Source organism: Hylaeus anthracinus, unplaced genomic scaffold, assembly GCF_026225885.1.
Source record: "Hylaeus anthracinus isolate JK02 unplaced genomic scaffold, UHH_iyHylAnth1.0_haploid 12000, whole genome shotgun sequence".
In the NCBI taxonomy this organism is placed as follows: Eukaryota; Metazoa; Arthropoda; class Insecta; order Hymenoptera; family Colletidae; genus Hylaeus; species Hylaeus anthracinus.
In genome coordinates this window covers 7491789-7511843 of record NW_026534347.1, presented here as the reverse complement: position 1 = coordinate 7511843, position 20055 = coordinate 7491789, and the positions used below count along the sequence as shown (strand labels likewise).

Here is a 20055-nt window from a genome sequence, read left to right as displayed (position 1 = left end):
AATTATATATTGTAAATAGTAGCATGCTTATTTTACATGGTGGGAATTTATGCTGTACATAAAACGTATAAAGAAATGAATATTCAGGTCACGTTTAATTTGATTTAGCCCTACATTGTAATGGAATGATGTATAATGTAAAGTATAGTAATTTAATAACAGAAGTTAAGCGTGAACGGGAAAAAAAGAGTTGTAATTTCGATGTAAAATATTCTCTTCGATACTAGATCACTAAGCTAGGGATTACTATGTTACAATTTTATCATTGAATATTACATTTATATGATTGTATAGATTATAAACAAACCAAGTTTTGTGTGTAAATATAAATGTTTTAAAGATGAGTAAATCTTTTGCATGTTCACATAATTAAGGAGCTTCTAAAGTTTGTCTGCCATATAATTGCATATAGTGTGTATCTATTGTAATAAAAATAATACTTATACACCAAAAATCACGCGTTGATTGTAATATGTGACAATTGTTGATATTCAACACAATTTTAAACAAAAATGGTGTATTTATGACGCTCAATAAACAATTGGTGTTTAGAGTGTGTGGTTTGTAAACACATTTGACATACCACCATTTTCGTGCAGACTATAATAATTATACTGAGTAAAATGTTCACTTTAGTGCCCATTTATACATATAATATATATATAATGAACGCATTACAAGCTCCTTAATTTTGTTTGCAATGCCACAAATATTTTATCATGTACATGAATGTGCGTTTTAAGATCACCAGCTACAAAATCAAGTTTGATGACTTTAAAACTTGCTGTATGCAAACATTTGTATTTTTAGTATTCGGTTAATTGATATAAGTAGCAGTAAAAGTAAATAATTGATAATAATCCAACTGGATATATAAATATATAAATATAAAGAATTAGATACAATACTATATTTGTAGAAAACGATTGAGCACGTGAAAAGAAAATCGTGCTATGATTATAAAAAAAATATTATAATTATATTATTACCTATTATTACACAAAGTGGATACACAATATAGTAATTTGCTAATTGTACCTTTTAATAATTACTGTAGACACATTGATGAAAAAGGTTTTTTTCTTGTTATTAATTATTACCATAGACTTAAAAGATAATGAAAAATGTGTTATAAAAAATGCAATTGCTTCTTTTGTATTGTACCCAGTTTCATAAATTACTCTGATATTCTGTGTGCATATTTGTCAAATCAAAACAGTTTTACCACCATTTATAATGCAGAAATACATTCTGTAGTTGTATGAATTTCTTCAGTTTTAATTTTATGATAGGAAAGTAAACAGCATTTTAAAAACACTTGCTACTAAAGCACTTAAAGATAAAAGATACCATACAAGATTCAAGTTAATATTTCTGTATATTTTTAATATTATGATTACATCATTGTGTTCACCTCGTAAGGAAATATAACAAAGTAAACTATATAGCAACATGTCTACTAGTATAAATTCTCTTCTAAACTATTTTGTAAAAGATGTCAACATGTAAAAAAAATGAAGAAATTTCTTTTCTATGAAATTAGTATAGAAAATTTTTAAATATTTATGTATAGCTACATCCAGTAAGTAAAGTTACTAAGTATATTACATGAAATCATAAGTTTCATACATCTTTGCCTGTCAAATATTACATAAACTTTTATAGATACAGTTTATTTTAAAGCACATTATACATTAACGTTTGCTAATGATGTATGGAAAAATAATTTGTCAATACATTCAATTATTTCATTAAACATCCGGTGTTTGAAGTAATACATGTATGGCATTAATTTTGTATTTTAAAACTTTTCCAAGTGCAAATAATTACGAAGGAAATTGAAAGTAATAATAGTTAGACCCTCTTTATCCAAATATTTTTAATTCGTCGACAATCTTATTTAAATAATTGTGAATGATATTAATAAATATCTATATAATTCTTAGAAGAATATATGATTATTTATTAGCTATAGACTTGTAGGAATTAAATACTTTTGGATATTACGCTCCTAAATCGTTAAAAAGGTCAAACAAGATCTATTATCATTATATCGAAGTCGTTAGAAAGTATTTTCTCTCACCTTTTCGATGTCATTTAGAATAAAAATTGGTTACTTTTCTAAGAAAACTTATCGAAACATAGAAATTCATAAAGTATCGGAAATGAAATATCGATAATTCGATCACTGTTATTATGGCCATGCCGCAATATACCGACATAAGTTTAACTGGTAGAACTTCCTGATAAATATAGCGCGACAATTAATATGTTAATTCTTTGATTTTTATTGGAATTATCAATGATTACATGATTATACATTCAAATTAGTACTTTTATTAGAAAAGTACATAAATGTTTACCATTTATTTTTACTAATTTCTATGATTAGCAAGACTGTAAAGTAGCCCAAAACATACTTTACATGCATAAATAAATCGGGAAAACAAATAATTATAATTATAGAAGTCGATAAAAGTAGCCTAAACCCTTTTAATTAGATATTTTATGTGGTATTGCCACTCTATTTAACTCTATTCTGTACTATTTGTAAATTACGAATCGTAATTAGCCTACATCCAGGGATGCCTGGTCTTAATATGGCGACATATATAGACTGTATAACATTTGTGGCAATTTGTTGAACACATGTCCACTACTGTATTCAAACAATTATTTTATTAACCAAGTAATTTTCATAAAAATGAGTGTAGATAAAGAGAAAAGTGATAATTTGGAACCAACTAAGTTCATGGAACCTAAGGAAAGAAAAAAAAGACGTGCAAGCGAAAATCGTATGGAGGTATGAATTGAGGTTATGTTTAGTTATTGTTGATATATAAATTTATGATTTACAATATCTTGTATATCTCATATGTTTCTTTAGGTGGAAGTAATCAATGGCGTAGAAGGTAAAGTGAAATCACATACAACTTTCAAAAAAGCTAGAAATGTACAAGGTGGAGAACAAAGAAAGGTAAATACAGTATTCTATTTTTCATGTTTTTATTTTCTTATACTATCATTAAAGTAAAATATTTTCAGATATCCGTGCCCGCACATAGGTACACTCCTCTAAAGGAAAATTGGATGAAAATATTTACACCTATCGTGGAACATTTACAATTACAAATAAGATTTAATTTGAAATCGCGAAACGTAGAATTACGTACATCACCAGAAACTCCTGACATTGCCAATTTACAAAAGGGGGCTGATTTTGTAAAAGCTTTCATTTATGGGTTTGAAGTGGAAGATGCTTTGGCTTTATTGCGATTAGATGACTTGTTTGTGGAAACATTTGAAATTCAAGATGTGAAACCTTTAAAAGGAGATCATCTCTCTAGAGCAATTGGGAGATTAGCAGGAAAGGGTGGAAGGACCAAGTATACTATAGAAAACGTAACAAAGACGAGAATTGTATTAGCAGATCAAAAAATTCATGTACTTGGTTCTTTTCAAAATATACAAATAGCACGACGGGCTATATGTAATTTAATTTTGGGTAGTCCACCTTCCAAAGTCTATGGACAATTGAGGAATGTAGCAAGTAGAATATCAGAGCGATTGTAAAATATTTAAAAAAACTGAATGACTTCGAATATAAGACTTGTTAAATCTGCTATACATGTATACAGAACATTAGCGTTTATTTATAAATAAATAAAATTACTTTTCAAATGTATGTATATATGCAAAATTTATTTAGGTTAGTTTTATATACAAATTTAAATTAAAGAAGTATTTGATATTTATATTTTCTGGGAACTTTATTAAGGACTAATCTACCATCATAACTCAATGATGCAAATGTCCAAGGATCCGCAGATGACCATTCAACTGCATAAACACTATCTTCGTGTTCTTCATATCTACCTACAACTCCATCGTATAACCTAAAAATATTACAATTTTTTCATTTCACATATCATTCTTAAAATGTCATTACTATTTTCCTTCCAATAAACCGTTATATTTACTTGTCTTTTTTGCAAGTATAGTCATTCTGTGTACTATCATCTTCAGGGGGTACCATATGACCAAATGGTTCTGATGAAATTGATGCAATACTACATAATATTACTCTAGAGTCACTGCTAGATGTTAGAACCAATTGATCATGAAAACGATTAATTCTAATACTCCACACCCAATGTGAATGTTCCATACGAGATAAAACTGGTTCTGTAGGTGACCGTATATCCCAGAATTTCATATACCCGTCATCTCCACAAGTAGATAAAAAGTATTGACGATTTGCATTAAAATCTAGATCTCTAGGTGCAAAATCAATATAATATTAAACTACTAATTTACAAAAATAAAATCAATGATTAAAATATAATAAATAATTTCTTTGGTACCTAATAATTTGAGAATGAGCAGATAAAATTGTCCAAGATGCTTCAGAAGGACTTCTAAAGTCCCATCCACGAACATTATTTTCATTCAGTGTGACAAATTGATTGCAACCATTGTGAGGATTCCATTTTCCATTTGTGAAGCGTGGTTGACCTTTGCTAGCTAAAGTACCAGAAGCTGTAGCCTAAATAATATAACAGATGAAGATGAATTTTTGAATAATAAATCAAAAGATTTATTATTACCTGAGGTTCACTATCAGCTAAATCCCACAATACAAATTTATTGTCTACAACTGAAACAGCTTTTGTCGAATCCATAGGATGATAAGCAATAGTTTTCAGATCTGTACCGTATGATGTTGTATTGATATCTGCTACTTTTTTAAGATCCTCCACATCATTTGTATATTCCTTTAATTCTGGTAGTTTCCAAATAGCTCCTTTCATTTGGCAACTACCATCATCTAAATAAAAAAGCTATGATTTTATTTTTGTCTGAATGCAGTTGATAAATTTTGTTATTTATCTAATTTAATGTACTTTTATAATTACCACTTAAACTATTATAACATGTAAGAAACACATTTGGATCTGTTGGCGATGCTTGTAAACACCAAACTTCACCAATAGGATGATGAAACACTTGAGTCTTTAAACCACCTGTTTCTTCATTAAGTTCCACCAAATGAACTTGGTTATTATTAAATTTCAATGACTGTGTTCCTACCAAGAATCTAACAATGTCTGTTTCTGCTGTTTGGGCTGATAATGCCCTAGTCTACAATATTTAAAAAAACAATGTTACTGTAGTTGATAGATTAAACAATTGTTATCAATTTATTGTTCATAAAATTGTATAAAAATAAGTTTTCATGTGTCTAATAGTACACTTCAATTAATTAACATTTGATATATTTAAGCCCATACTTGGAATTCAAGTCCGTATATTACAGGACTATCATTTTCCATCTTTAATACAACTCGGGTTTTAGAATAAATAGAAAGAATCTTTATTTACAAGAAAATCGTAACTTAACCCCTACGATCTGTCATAACAATCTGTCTGTTGTATTGGTTGTATGTATACATATATATATTTCGCATCGAGAATGAAAGACAACTAGAGGGCATTAGTGATCCAAACAACAGTTGCCACGTTGTTACAAATTTTTGAATTCGCTGTTATTCAAAACTACCATTGCGTACACAAAATATCTTATTTTATGAAGAATTATAACATACATGATCATAAAATAGTATCAAAGAAAAAATTAAAATTGATGCAAGAGTATTTGCTAACAAAATGCTACTTTATTCTTGATGTTTAAGTATGTTTTATACAGAAAAATGGTATGATTTCGAGTACGCAGTTTTATTCAATCGTATACATTATATAAGATAAAGGCCCTAAATTAATTTCTACGCCTAATAATTTGTTTAGAGCATCCTGTGAAGCCTACCGCCCCGAGATCAGCGCCCATTGGTTTACGGCTAGAGCCAGCCCTGAGAGGGATATCGGTCGGGCCAATCGACGGCTCTGTTTTACCTTCGAATTAACGAACTGCAAGGACATCTACATATTTTCGTTATCCCTGCCATATCCCCACCACGTTTCAGAGCAGCTCGCTGCGTTGCTTTGCGTCGGTCGACGGGTAACCAGCCGTGGGGTCACCAGACAAATTATGTCAAACGGAGTGGTGTTACGAACTTGAGCGACTATCGGGATTCGCTGTGCTCTCGTACATGGAAGTATCGCAAAGTGCGCGTTCATACGATTTCAGTGTGGTGCTCGATGCAATTTAGAAACTAGCCTTCGTCTCATATATTCGCGTTAAATTTGTGCTAACGTTGAATAATCCTCCACGAATCTCTGCTTTCGTGTCGTCTTCGCACAAATGCATGTATCTGTATTTACTCGTTCAAAGAAATCATGCTGACCCTGCAACATCAATTGTAAGTAATCACCTGACACGTTCTTTAACTATTTCATTGAGAATCGTCAAACTTCACCGTCTATGTTCACTGTCATCGAATCCTGGGATACGTGTTTCCTTCCCATGTATTTTTTTTTCCTCTTAGCTTTGATGCAAACCGAAAACACGTCTGTCACGTATACGGATTTGGCGAAAGTGAAAATTTACAGTTTCTCTTGTATTTCGATCGTGGCAGATCGAGGCTCGATAGTTGGAAGTAATTTGGCCGCCAAATCTTTCACCGATATCGTGACTCGATTTCGAGGCTTTATGCTTGTGATATATTATTACGACGATTGTTGATGTTAGTTTTAATTAGGCGTGGGAATACCTTATCTTGACTAAAAATTAGAACGATTATACGATTATATCCCTTTATATTTATACCTATATATTTCGTGAAAATTGTCTCGAACGATTCTAACAAGATCTAACCGCCAAATTTGTTGATCGACGTCAGGATTCGAGGTATCTTGGAAGATTATCGTAGTGGTTGTTGACATTGTTAGTTTATCCGAGGGAATATCCTATCGTAACTGAAACTATGAGAATTGAAATTATGAGATGAAAATCGTTGATGTAACTGTTATCGACGCTACTATCTTTATCTTCCATGAAAACCGTCTTGAATAATTCTAACAAGTGTTCGTACGACACGAGACGTACGAAATTGCCGAGTAGATGCAGCAGTTGTTTATTTTCTAACGAATCGAGACATTTACTGATTGTTACTGAATACAACACAGGAGAACTGTTGCTACCGGTACAAATTTAACCTAGCTGATTTTTTTTGCATTTCTCGACGTTTTGAAATATCCTGAGCTACAAACATGCACAGAACCGGTTACAAAATTCTGCATGTATGTTGGCCTCTCTTATGCTTTATACCTAACAAGTTGCTTATCAGAAAGTCATGCAATTTTGTACGATGACTTCTTTATATCTATAAAGTATACTTACCAATGAGTTTAAAAAAAATTTCTGTCGAGGTTGTGACATTTTTTAGTCATGCAATTTTGTCATGCAATTTTGTCATGGAATTTTGTACGATGACTTCTTTATATCTATAAAGTATACTTGCCAATGAGTTTTTAAAAGAAATTTCTGTCGAGGTTGTGACATTTTTTAGTCAGAAGTTTTGAATATTATATATTTGATATCATAAATAGTATAGAGTATGTGTAATAAATGTTGCGTGAATATTTATGTATACAATCTCGATTTTCTTATGCTGCTATCGGTGGCAATGAAATTTTTCTTGATAAATATTATTTAAAAGTTATATCGAGTCGATAATAATAATCTCCCTCGACCTTTAACAATGCCACTTTTTTGTTTAACGCAACTATTCATAGACTAGCTGAACAGTGTCTTCTTTTTCTTTTTCGACCAACTCATTGGATCGTAGTCTATTTCATACGAGTCGTGTGCTATTTTGCACACGTATTTATAACGCATTTCAACAAATTTCTATTACGCAATTTATAATGAAATTTGTAACGGAACTACACTCTTAAAAATTACATTTATTATCATGGACATCGATCAATTTATTTGTCTACGGTCGCCTACACTTGACATTCAAATTATTACGCAACGACTTGTCCTTTTCGCAAGAGGCCTACGGAGTCCAACACGTTTTCCTTGCAACTTACGAACGGCACAGAGTTTTGATTGTTGGGTAACTGTTTCTCGCGGAACTTGCTATCTCACTTCCCATTTCCAATTTTCCGTCTCGTAGCTACTCAAACTTTACGCTGAAAAACATTTTATTGCTTATGTACACGTTTGATTGCGTGCTCTATTATGTATACTAATCAAAAGTTTTATTTATCTTGTTTATTCAAAATCTTGTTATTCAATAATTGTACTGTGGATCATTGTCACGAAATCATTGTTAACACTTTACCGACCGGTAGCGATTGATCATATAATTAAATTCAATAATATCATTTATTTTTACAATAGTATTATTTAATATTTATTTTCTCTGTTTGAACTGTTTTTTTTTTTTATCAATATTTACATAATATTGCGTAATTCATGTAATAGTAGGAGCATAACATTTTCAATAATAGATAACCAAGTATTGGTTACCATGGTAAAAACCTGATTAATAGCCAACCAGTCGGTAATGTGTTGATAGACTTCCAGTCGATAAATTGCGAACGCTAAACCTTCAAATGACCGTTTTCAAATATTTCTATACAGTTCTTATATGCAATATATTAGGTAGACTGGAAAGTAATGTCGTTTCTTTTACATTAAATCCAAACAAATTTTTGGTAAATTTCTATTTTTAATTAATTATATTGTTTTGTAACTATATTGCTATAGTTACATTTATATAGTTATATTTGTAACTGTATTGTAACTTATATTGTTTTGTAATTGTATTGTTGTTTAATTAATTATATAATTAATAATTTTTTTAAGTATACGCCTTCGTTATCAACAGCCTCTTGCCATCTAGTGTGCAAATTTTCAATGCCAGATCGATAAAAATCAATGACCCGATGAGCGATAGACAAATATTTAAAATTGCAAAATCGACATTACTTTCCAGTCCACCTAACACGAAGCATATACAATTGTTTCGTATGCTGTTCAATTTAATTCCACGTAAAATATTTTCGCATTAAACAAAGTCTCTTCAAGACTAACCGTTCGTCCCATCGCGATAGAAATAGTTACAAATGAAGTAGGGATGTTCGATTTCGATTTTTAAATCGATTCTTTGGTATTCGATTTTCCCCAGAATCGATTCTTTCATGTAAGAATCGAAGATCGATTTTTCTTAACAATAAAAGCACATTCGCTTCTACATTACTATTCAAAAAAAGTATAGGAATAGCGATGAAAATATAAACAAAGTAGAGTCTGCCTTTGGTGTAAGAGGACGAAAAGTAAAAGAATAAAAGATTGATTCTTTACAAAAATCGATGCCGAGCGGAAGAATCGTACGGGAATCTGTTTACAAAAATAAAAATAAAAAAGGAAACAAAAAAGCCGATTCTTTTTAAACCGATTCTAGCAGAATCGATTCATTGGTTTCGATTTTTAGGAGGAATCGATTCTCTCATTCCGATTGAAAATCGATTCTTTCCGGTGAATCGAACATCCCTAAAATGAAGGCTTATCGTTAATAATTCACCGATCCGAGCCAACTCGGAAGGCACGCGACCCAAATTAACCAAATTATCAGCTCCAAAAATCACGACTTCGCGTTCACGTGAAAACAAGCCTTTAGGGACGATCCGACCGCGTCCGTTCAAGTCCACGCGTTTAAAGTCGACCGTTCGATTCCGAGGTCCCCCGAACAGCAAAAAAGGAAAAAACAGAAGAAAAGAAGAGACACAGGCGCATTACGTTCGCCTCTTGGCCCTCGCGTTGAAACGAGCCGCTTGGCAAGCGGTGACCCACGACGAGGCCTGCACAGTGGCACAGCCATCACAGGGATTCTCTTCGTTTGAATATCCAATGCTGCTTTAGCGGGCTCTCGGGTTAATTGATCGGCTGGGATGTTTTCGTCCTGTTGGTACGACCTCGTTGCCGGACGCGTTCGTCGGCTGGCTGGCTGACTGGCTGGCAAAGCTGCCATGGCAGCGAATGTCCACGTGAGATCGATCACTCGACCGGCACAGGCCAGTCCCAGCCGTATCAGTTGTTCAACAGATGACGGCTTCAAGGCTCGGACTCCAAGCCTGTCGGGGAAAAACGGTTCGTTTTTTGTTTCCCCCTCCCTCGTGCGATCAAAAACGATTCACGGTCGCGGGGATCCACGATCTTCGTGACGATGAGTTGTCTCTTGTGTCTGTGGCTGGCCTGGCTTTAAAAGCGCCCATAGAAACCGTTCGATGCCTCTGAAATCATATAGTACTGGACAAAAGCGTTGGCACACCATACGGCGACTGTTGCCTCGAAATTAAAACCATACGCGTGGTGGTTCCAAGTGGGAAACCGGAAGCTTGGACCGATTCGCGTGATATTCCGAGGCTTTACGTATCGGAGCCATTTCTGTCGCGGAATGGTCGTTCGTGCTTTTTGTATCGATGTAGTTTGTAAATTGAGGCGTGGATAGTCACGAAATGGATCATTAGAAATTGAGGGATAGTCAGAAATTAAATGGTTATTGATAGAAGCTTAGCTATTTGTAGGTAGCCCTCAGGGATTGTAGCTACGATTGTAGCTACAGTACGGGTTTAGCAACCCCGAGGTACCCGAGCTATACAAGGGACCATTCGAGTCGTTTTGTTTAAAGGGGTATTATCGTCTAGAAGTTTGTTTTTTCAGTAATTTTTAGGAATTAATGATAAGATCCGTTATCATCACATTCATACTTTGAACGTATTTTTGACAACTTTCCCATCGTTTCTCGGGAAAGTGATAAGGACATTTTTTGTTCCTTGGGAGAGACTCTAAAAGGTCCTGCATGAATTTTTCATTTCCAGGCGATGCCAAAAACGAGCATTTCTTAACACCCTCCTTTACGCGATTAAATGTTCTGCCTCAACTATTAATACATTAAACATTTCGCGATCCAACATCATAAGTAATATAACAAACAACATATATCTCAGGAATGTGATATACATTGATATACAATTTGATATAAAAAAAATTCGTTGATTTACCATTACTAGACTACAGATTTTATGCTATTATGGCGGTACAGTAATATAGAAAACATTCATAAAATATACATAATGCACACTGAATACATTTTACAATTAATATAATAATATCGTTGTTTCGTTTTGCACAAGTGCACACATTTTTCCGTTACATTTACCATGTATCACGATACTAACTCGCATCATGAGTGCATAAAGTCCGCAAGCTAGTCATCACTAATCAATGAGAATCGTTAACCTGAGAATATTCAGAAAAGTTCAGTGCACCGTCACTGTCAAACAAAATAAATAACTACCTCCTCCTCTGTTTCAACCACTTTAATCGCGAACGAATAAATAAATCATTTTCCAAATTGGCCCTCTTATGGAACAAAAAAAAAAAAAAGAAACGACGAAAACAGCAGTCAAAGGCTACCACGGTGTACCATTATATCATCCCCTTATCGTTGCTCATACAAGATAAACGACACGGGAGAGACGCGATAAGGAGCACGAACCAGGAGAAAGAAATAATTTTTTATCTAACACGTCCGAAACTATCATCCAGAAGGATAAATGAAGCGGGGAGTTTGTATAACCCGGGGCGCCCGCCCCCAAAGTAAATGCACTTTCTGCCCCCGTTAACTGCACGCCAGAATCTGTCGTTCGCACGGCCTACCGCGATAAGGGAAAGAAATTTCTGCACGCGACCACGCGACGGTATTGATTAAAACGAAACTTGAGGTTTGCAGTCGTATGTTGTTGCACCGACTTACCGTCGCGAGGAGAAAAGGGAAGAAGTTGCGACAGGGTTGCTTCAGCTTGCGCGAATCGCTAGAAGCAACCTCTGGCGCAGTTAAACGCTTGCTGAATTTTTCTGCTAACGAGTGAGAAGTAACATATCTGTATAATTTTATTTGGGATTGATTTTAAAATCGATGGAATATTTTGGATGCAAGAAAAGTACATTCGTAAAAATTAGGGAAAATTGTTTTCTATTTGTTTTCAGTTTTAATCGAAACATGTGTGTTTAAAATTTTATAATTTCAATTTGCGGAGGAATTAAAATACTTTTATTATGTTTATTATATTATATGTATTTGACATTTTATGATTTCAATATTAATTTATAGAACTTCAAATCAACGTGTTTCAATTAAATATGAAATTATATGGTAGTCGAAACTTCGATCATTCTTTTCTTTTTTTTAATATTTCTACTTTTCTAAGTTAAAAATGAATGGCTCGATGAGGTTCACAAAAAGAATAGTTTATCAAATTTACCTCGTGGTGAAAGAACCTACAAGATTACCGTTCCAGATTGTCATAATCGTTTCCTTTGAAAGCAGCGGCTTTTCAGCGCGCGTTTATCAATTTTACAAGCGACTACTCTGAATCTCCAACGATGACAGTAAAACATAATTTTTCGTTTCAAGTTCAGAACACGGGGGAAGTGATTTAACCTCAGATATTTATACAGGCGTTGACGGTGGGGAAACAAGGCCGTGACATTTTCCGTGCTTGTTTTCCTGTCCGGCCTTTTATAACCATCCCGAGCGCTTCGAAAAGACAGGAGACACGGTTAGACAACCCGACGTGCTCCGAAAAGAGTATTTTTTTAACGCTGTAGTGGAGCAATGGTTTCCAAACTCGTTGGAAAGAGTTCCCTCTCCAAACAAAATTACAATTTTTACGCCTGAGATTTGCAAGACAGTTAAAACAATTTTATTTTGTTTATTTTAATTTATTCAAGAGCAAGTTGAGCAAGTTGAGCAAGTTGAGCAAGTTGATGCTTATGGAATTTTTCAAATGCTTTGAAAGCATCTAGTCGAGATCTAGCTTACAATATTTCTGTATTAATAAATGCTGATTTTAATATACTGTATTTGTATAATTTTGTTGGATCAAGAATGAGGGCAATCAGTATTAAAGTTGGCAAAAATAGAATTAGTTAAGAACATTAGTGTTAAGTTTTAACGAGGTTTGTAAAGGGAAAATAAAAGCACCTGACGTTCATGATATTAATTGATATAATAAAATATATGTATAATATGAACAAATGACTCAACACATAATAATTGTTAACACTACAGATTATGAACAAACCATGCACATGCAACACATGCTTCAGCCGCGTTCTTTCTCTGAAGTAAAGACAGAAACGAAACAGACCTCCGGAAAAAAGAAAAAAAAAACAAAAGAACGAGAAATATCACCAGACAGAATGGCCAATCATTCAACAGAAAAAATAATTATCTTCAACAATTAGTTATAAGGTAGGACACGCTAGGTGCCATTTGTCAATGAAAATTAATATATATTTATTAAATCGACCTGCTCACGAATGGATTAAAAGAAAAAACAATGAAAATGTTTATAAATCTCGAGTTTAGAAATGTTCCTTTTGTTTATTTCTCCTTGATACGGAGACCACTGATTTGAAATCTTATTAAACGTCCACACGACATGAACAAGAACGTACTCCAATATAATTCGAGGTCGACCTACTCCGATTGATCAATGCTTGGCACTTGTAAGGCTTACTTAAACGAAGAAAATATTTCCAGAGTCGTGTTGTGTGTGGAATAAAGTATCATCTGTAGAAGCAATGTTAAATATATAAATAATATATCGGGAAAAGAATCATCATTTAAGAAACGGAAATTATTCATGAATCAACCCAAAACGTGGAAGATGATGTATTAGGTTGTCCCGAAAGTTTCTTTCGTTTTATTAATAATTAATATATACACAATATATTATGTTTTATGTTACATTACTGATTTGTGTACGATTCATTTCGCTCCGTTACTGTTACAGCATCAATGTCTAAGAAATTAGATTGTCTATTTATATAAACACTGCCACAGAAAATAATTGAATGCAACTCACGAAAGAAACTTTTGGGACAACCTAATACTATGGATTACCCTGAGACCTGATCCAGACCAAACCAAGACAAAATGAGTGCACCGTGTCTCTTATGGAACCTGATTATACTTCGGTTGACTTCATCGCTAGTCAAGTCGAACGGCCTATAGTTTAAAGGGGTGAAATATAAATCGCTCCGAAACAAAATCAATGTATTAGGTTGTCCTAAAAGTTTCTTTCGTTTTATTAATAATTAATATATACACAATATTTTATGTTTTCATGGTACATTACTGAATTGTGTACGATTCATTTCGCTTCGTTACTGTTACAGCATCTATGTCTAAGAAATTAGATTGTCTATTTATATAAACACTGTCACAGAAAATAATTTGAATCCAACTCACGAAAGAAACTTTTTGGCAACCTAATACTAAAATTACTGATCCAACCACCGACGTTTAGGCAAACAAATGTATGTATTTCTTACGCAATGGAAAATAACCACGAGCAGTCCCCCCTTGGTGTTGTTCGATCGATTGTCACGAAACGCGGTTTGAAAAGCGATAAAAGAATGGATCAACGTTCCGAATCTAGTTCATAAGCGAGTATCACACGGAGCTTATTGCGACACACTTGAAAGCCGGTGCCGACAGGACATTTATAAGACGGACTCTCCGAGAATCACGCTTTCGAGACAACGCTTTAACGTTTCTGCGTGAATTGTTCCTATTCAAACAAAAGATACGTCCTAGAATTCCTCGGGGGAATACAAGACACTGTGAAACTTGTACGGAAGAATAGTTTCCTTTTCTTCAACTCCATTGAAATTTACTGAAGCGTGCCCTGGTATTTGTTCTTTGTAGCCAGATTAAATAGTAATGGAAACCTTGACATGGAGGCAAGTGAAAGACCGAGGAAATAAAATTTCACGAGTACGTGGAGCGTTGTCTGAAAGGGACTTGGGATTTTGTTGTTTAGTAACGAAGTGGCCGTTGAATAGGTTGGACACTTGAACGATATCGTTTTTCGCGTTTAGCTGTAATCAAATTTTGCTGGTTACTGTAAAGGATTTTCGGAAAGGGGATTTAGGTTTTATTTAATAACAAAGTTGCTGTCATGTTGTGGACACTTTAACACGTTCACTGCCAGACTAAAATTCTTGAAAATTTCTACCGTGTTTAAAGTTTGTTTACAGACTTTTGGAAACTGCGTAATGAGACATTTATTTTAGTATTATTAGGTTTGTAACTTCATCAAAATTCAAGTATTTCATTTCAATTCATATTCTATGACACTTAACTTTCAGAATTAATAGTTTTCCTTTTTCAATGAAAAGCACTGTCACCCATATATGGGTGACGTGACGATCAACGTGTTAACGATATCATATTTTAGGTTTAATTACGATTTTATGTACGTGTACTTTCACTTAAAGCAAAGTTTGAAAAAGGTGATACTCGAAAAATATTTTTCTCGAAAAAATATATTTGACCACAATTTCGTGTCTTATCGAGAAGTGTAACAACTTCCTTCCAAAATTGTTTCTCTTCTTTTCTTTGGGAATTTTTTCCTCGTAATTAATAGGAGTTACGCCTAAAAAATAGAAAAGGGCATTGCGATTAGGACCTCGTAAACTTTATTCCAAACTTTTCCCAGCGAGTTATGAAAAAGTAAAATACTTGTTTATAAAATATTATAAACAAAAGAAGAATTTGATCGCGCAACGAAAATCTTGGAAACGCCAGCGGAGCAACAATCGCCGCAAGACAGATCGTGAAATGCCTGTTCGATAGATAAACGCGGACGCGCCGGAAGCGAGAAATAGGGGAGAATGAATGTCTGGCCGATGAATAAACTATTTCACATATCAGCCGCGGCGCGTCAAGAGAACTTGTATTTTCCTTCATCGGGTTTGCCCGATATCTCATCGGTCCGAACCGGAAATTGATGACAGCAAAACCGATATATCGAACGTCAGCCGCGTCCTCCCACTCTTGGTCTCTTTCACTTCCTCTTCACCGCCCAAGGTCATTACTAGCATCAATGCAGAAAGCTATTGAGAAACTTTCATTTATGAATTCACCGTGGTCGATATAAGAAACAGTTAACGCGAGTGTCGCGTTTATTTCGCTCCTGAACGTTGCGAGTTTGAGAGTTAGGGAGTTAGACCCTTTCGAGACCGTGAGTATTGTTATTGTTTTGTTTAGGGGTGGTTTTAACTAGAGATCACAGGTTTGAACGGGTATTAAAATACACGGGTACACGGAACACGTGTACCGTGTATTAACACGTTGACTGCCAGACAAATATTCTTTAAAGTTTCTACTAAAATGAAATATTGTTTAAACTATTGAAGACTGCATAATCAAACATTTATCGACGTATTTATTCTTGTAATTTCATAAAAATTCATGAATTTGGTTTAAATTCATTTCCATTGATGTTTGACATTCGGAATTAATTTTGTTAGTTCTTCAGTGGAAAGCACTGTCACCCACATGTGGGTGACATGGCGATCAACGTGTTAAGGGATTAAGAACACGGGTATTTTTAATACGGGGGTATCCGAGTGTCGAAATACGCTGACACCCGGATATCGAAATGCACGGATATCCAGGTACGTACACGTGCATCGAAATACACGAGTACGCATACATCGAATTATCTATTGTTACCCGTGACTTGAATATTTATTTTAACTAGTAAATAAAGTTTGACAAATGACGCTAACAAATTTATTCTGTTATATTTATTCTTCTTATGTTTATATTTTTTTTTATTTATTTATTTTACTGCATATCAATTTTTCCAAAATTAACAAGGATCATTATTTTAGAATAATAGCATTTTTACGTAAAAGTTATAATTCGATGTATGCGTACCCGTGTCTTTCGATGCACGTATACGTACCTGGATATCCGTGTATTTAAATATCCGGGTGTCAGCGTAAAAATACGCGGATTAAGAGACGGATCCATTAATTACTAGTGTACCCGAATATTTCGATACACGTGAAGTAGAGATCTCAAGTTTGAACCCTTCGGTGTTCATAGGTGAGGCTACAGGGGGAATATTACGTCGAGTATATGAAACACAAATATTGGAGACCTATTGGTGCACTACAGTGAGCAATTTGCTATCTATTTTAACGTTTCAGTGCTATGAACTTGAGGTTTGTTTAGTTTCACCTGGTAGGAGTTTGAGTTTTATTTTATTCCTTTCGTATTTATACTGTCCCTTGTTTTCTATGTAGATAACAATTCTCTTTGTGGTGTTTGAAGCGTGTCGTTCATTTTACAAATTTAAACAATTGAGACCACGTGGAGTACGCTTATTTTTTGTACATTTCTTTTCATTGCAAAGTTTATTCTCCAGCAATTATTTCCATAATTGTTTTCGGAATATTGATATCTATGCACTCGTGACAATTATAAATACAGAAAAATATACAAGTTACAACATTAATAAGACAAAACATAATTTAACATAACTTTCTGTTCTTCGTCTATGCATATAAAAATATGATCGTGCATAAACATCCGCAGTCTACTTATTTTCGAACAGGAAAATTGAGAAGCGTTTGAACGAATGGTTAACAAAAAGAATCTCTCGCGGTAGTCGTTTCCGCGAACGCGAATATCTCCGCAGCTTTCGCTCTCGATTCTCGAAACAAAATTACAATAGAAAACTAGGTACCTTCTCCAATAGGTGATGCGCGAACGAAAATAGGTCAGCTCGACCGAACACAATGTATCTCAGAATTCATAGACGGAAGTTACACGTAGCTATAAAGAGTCGTGGACGGGGCTCGTTAAAACTATCGTTTTGCTTCCCCTGTCTCTTGGTATGCTTCCAATACTCGAAATTGCATTCGACAAATAACGTCTCAGTCGCAGTGTAACTGCTCGCTTTGTGTCCCTTCCGTACTGTTACTTTTCTTTTTTCCTTAACTTACGGAAGCAAGATGCTGTTATCCGTGTTATGCTTGTCGTACGAGGATAAAAGAAATTGAGATAGATTCTCTCCCATTTGTGTGTTCGTTAAAAGATAAATTCTCAAATTAAAGCCTCTTTTACAAAACCTCCAATGGGATCCACTAGATATACAGTATTTCTTTTTATTATTTTGTTTATTATCGTAGGGTATTTACTTATTTATTTTGCAGTTGAAAATGTAAAAGAAAAGAATTCAAACGGTTCCATTCCCAAGAGCAAATTTTAATAATTTACACATTTTGTAAAACAATGATTTAAAAACAAAAATAATGTCGGCATGCAATATACGAAAGTAATTACTTTTAAGCAAAATAAAGATATGATACTCTGATAGAACTATTCAGGAAATTTTCTGATATTCATGCTATACTTAAATGTATGCGCACACTCGTCATGGTATCATCTGTGACACGAAACAATAGAAAACTCTAAAAAAATTAATTAAACTCATTCTTCACAAAGCGAACCACTGACTAAAGTATCGCAAACAACCACACTCATTGTTCATTTTCTGACTCCAATTTCGACACGAATGTCAATACGCATTGATTATTAGTATCTCTGTAAAATATTCTTCGTCCGGCGCGTATCAAACAACGCCAGGGTCGCGTTGATTAAACCAGGCGAAACTCCGCTAACCGAATGAAAAAACAGAGCCAACCGCGTTAAACTATGCAGATTAATAACGTAAACAGCGAGACGTGAATGAACTTACGAACCCAACCTTGTCCGGGGTAGCGTTACTCAATAGGCGCGGCATGTTTATTTATAAAATCTTTCTGAAAAGAAATCGAGAGTAATGAGGGGTCTAGCGAGGTGAGGCCTCGCAGAGTCCAACGGTTGCGCGCGAGTGTAACGTTTGAAAAAAATGTAATTCCCTCGTGGAAGCCACGGCCAGGTTATAATTTGCCTCCTCCGGTGAGGGACGGAATGACAGTCATCAAGATTTCGCGGTAGGCAGCCGCGTTTGCAACGCGCGGCGCATTAGTCGCAGCACCGAGAAATTGTTGCTCGGTGCAACCGCGTGTGCCAATCGTGCCTAACAAGGTTCTCGAAGGACGTCGGGTTTCCTCAAACTTTCTTACCTATCGACATTCCGTCCTAACATCTGTTTCGAATTTCCGAGGGACGAATTTTCGAGGCGAACTGGAACGGTTACGGTTCGGGGGTGGTTTTTGGTTAGGACCGTTAGGATTCGTTGTTACTAGGAGGAAATTGCAAGAATCTTTAGATAGAAACAATATCGACAATTTTCAACTGTTTCTCGTAACTATTTCTATCGTGATTAAACAAATAATTAGTCTGGTAATCAACGCGTCAAGAACCTCGGTTATTGCAAGAATCTTTACCCTCGCTTTCCTGCAACAATCGATGTTCTGCAAATCGTTTTTGTCGTTCAATGAATTCTGGTCTACGATATACTTCGTGGCCCCTTATTAACTACTGGACCTCTCTTTATTAAAATAATCCCCAAGTAGAGTGCAGAAATGAACCCCACGGCCGAACAAATTGTTCAATCTGAGATATAATTTATATCTAATCCAAAACATTATGCATGCAGACATTGAAGACTCAATAATTTCGTATCAGAGAAATTTATCTGCTACTTGTTACTCGGAACTTATATCTAGACGACTTTTGTCCTTTGGAATGTCCGAAACGGAGGGTCTATAGCAGTTCAAGGATGGCCCTGACGTTAACGCCGCTTTGTCCTGAATTTAGTCGAACCAACGGTAACGACGGGTAGTCGTTAGAGGTAAAGCTGTATAGGGGAGCCTGACGGTTCCTCTGTACCCTCTGCGTGTACCATTCGCGATGACAATAATTGGCTAATTAAGTCACCCTCACGGTTCGTCCATTGCCCCCGCTGGTGTTCCGGTAATTCAGTTCCCGGCATCTCTTCCTGTGACACAACAATGTAGGTCAATCGACGCGTGTGCCATAAACTGTTGGCTAGGCGAATTCGTTTCACGCTTCCCATGGTCACTCGTTTCACTGCGGGGTTGCTTTCTATACCGTTTTTACGACGAAACCTCTGTTATGAATTGTACAGTAGAATAGAATTCATTCGTTGGTCGGTAAACATAGTTTGCAGTCGGACCTTGATAAATGCACGAAATGGAGGCTAAATTTTTGCAATAATCGAGGCTCCTGTGATAATCTAGGCGATGAAGCCCCTGTTACGAGTTGTACAGTGGAACAATATTCATTCGTTGGTTGGTAAACATAGTTTGCA

At 34.8% G+C, this 20055-nt stretch overlaps 4 protein-coding genes across 9 annotated transcripts in view; 2 read left to right on the top strand and 2 right to left on the bottom strand.

The window, feature by feature from the left end:
• LOC128890472 (ornithine decarboxylase 2-like) overlaps positions 1-20055 on the bottom strand; it is a 107023-nt gene that overhangs the window by 31919 nt on the left and 55049 nt on the right. The gene's annotated exons all lie outside the window — the stretch shown is intronic.
• Positions 2585-3755, top strand: LOC128890476 (RNA-binding protein pno1). Its single transcript, XM_054149000.1, has 3 exons — positions 2585-2803; positions 2888-2977; positions 3046-3755. Exons 1-3 carry the CDS (start codon positions 2705-2707, stop codon positions 3571-3573), a joined length of 717 nt encoding a protein of 238 aa, XP_054004975.1. The 5' UTR covers positions 2585-2704; the 3' UTR covers positions 3574-3755.
• On the bottom strand, positions 3684-5440 carry LOC128890473 (EARP-interacting protein homolog). The gene is made up of 6 exons (XM_054148995.1): positions 5292-5440; positions 4917-5142; positions 4608-4828; positions 4365-4546; positions 3981-4277; positions 3684-3896 (listed from the first exon to the last, which is right to left on the bottom strand). The coding sequence occupies exons 1-6, from the start codon at positions 5331-5333 to the stop codon at positions 3734-3736; spliced, it is 1131 nt and encodes a 376-aa protein (XP_054004970.1). The 5' UTR covers positions 5334-5440; the 3' UTR covers positions 3684-3733.
• The window catches only part of LOC128890464 (uncharacterized), a 46967-nt gene continuing 32693 nt past the window's right edge, over positions 5782-20055 (top strand). For 2 of the 6 annotated variants that reach the window (XM_054148966.1, XM_054148965.1), the window contains exon 1: positions 5788-6317. The gene's annotated coding sequence lies outside the window, so the exon portion shown is untranslated. Of the gene's footprint in view, positions 6318-20055 lie in introns of all 6 variants that reach the window. The other 4 variants (XM_054148962.1, XM_054148961.1, XM_054148963.1 and 1 more) reach the window with 4 other exon arrangements.

What these genes read in the sequence shown, in the direction of transcription:
- LOC128890476 (XM_054149000.1), top strand. Translation starts at nt 2,705, where the DNA reads ATGAGTGTAGATAAAGAGAAAAGTGATAATTTGGAACCAACTAAGTTC. An exon ending in CAAGCGAAAATCGTATGGAG is followed by an intron (nt 2,804 to 2,887) that starts GTATGAATTGAG and finishes ATGTTTCTTTAG; the next exon opens with GTGGAAGTAATCAATGGCGT. An exon ending in AAGGTGGAGAACAAAGAAAG is followed by an intron (nt 2,978 to 3,045) that starts GTAAATACAGTA and finishes AAATATTTTCAG; the next exon opens with ATATCCGTGCCCGCACATAG.
- LOC128890473 (XM_054148995.1), bottom strand. Translation starts at nt 5,333, where the DNA reads ATGGAAAATGATAGTCCTGTAATATACGGACTTGAATTCCAA. An exon ending in TATACGGACTTGAATTCCAA is followed by an intron (nt 5,143 to 5,291) that starts GTATGGGCTTAA and finishes TAAATATTGTAG; the next exon opens with ACTAGGGCATTATCAGCCCA. An exon ending in GCTCATTCTCAAATTATTAG is followed by an intron (nt 4,278 to 4,364) that starts GTACCAAAGAAA and finishes TTTTGCACCTAG; the next exon opens with AGATCTAGATTTTAATGCAA.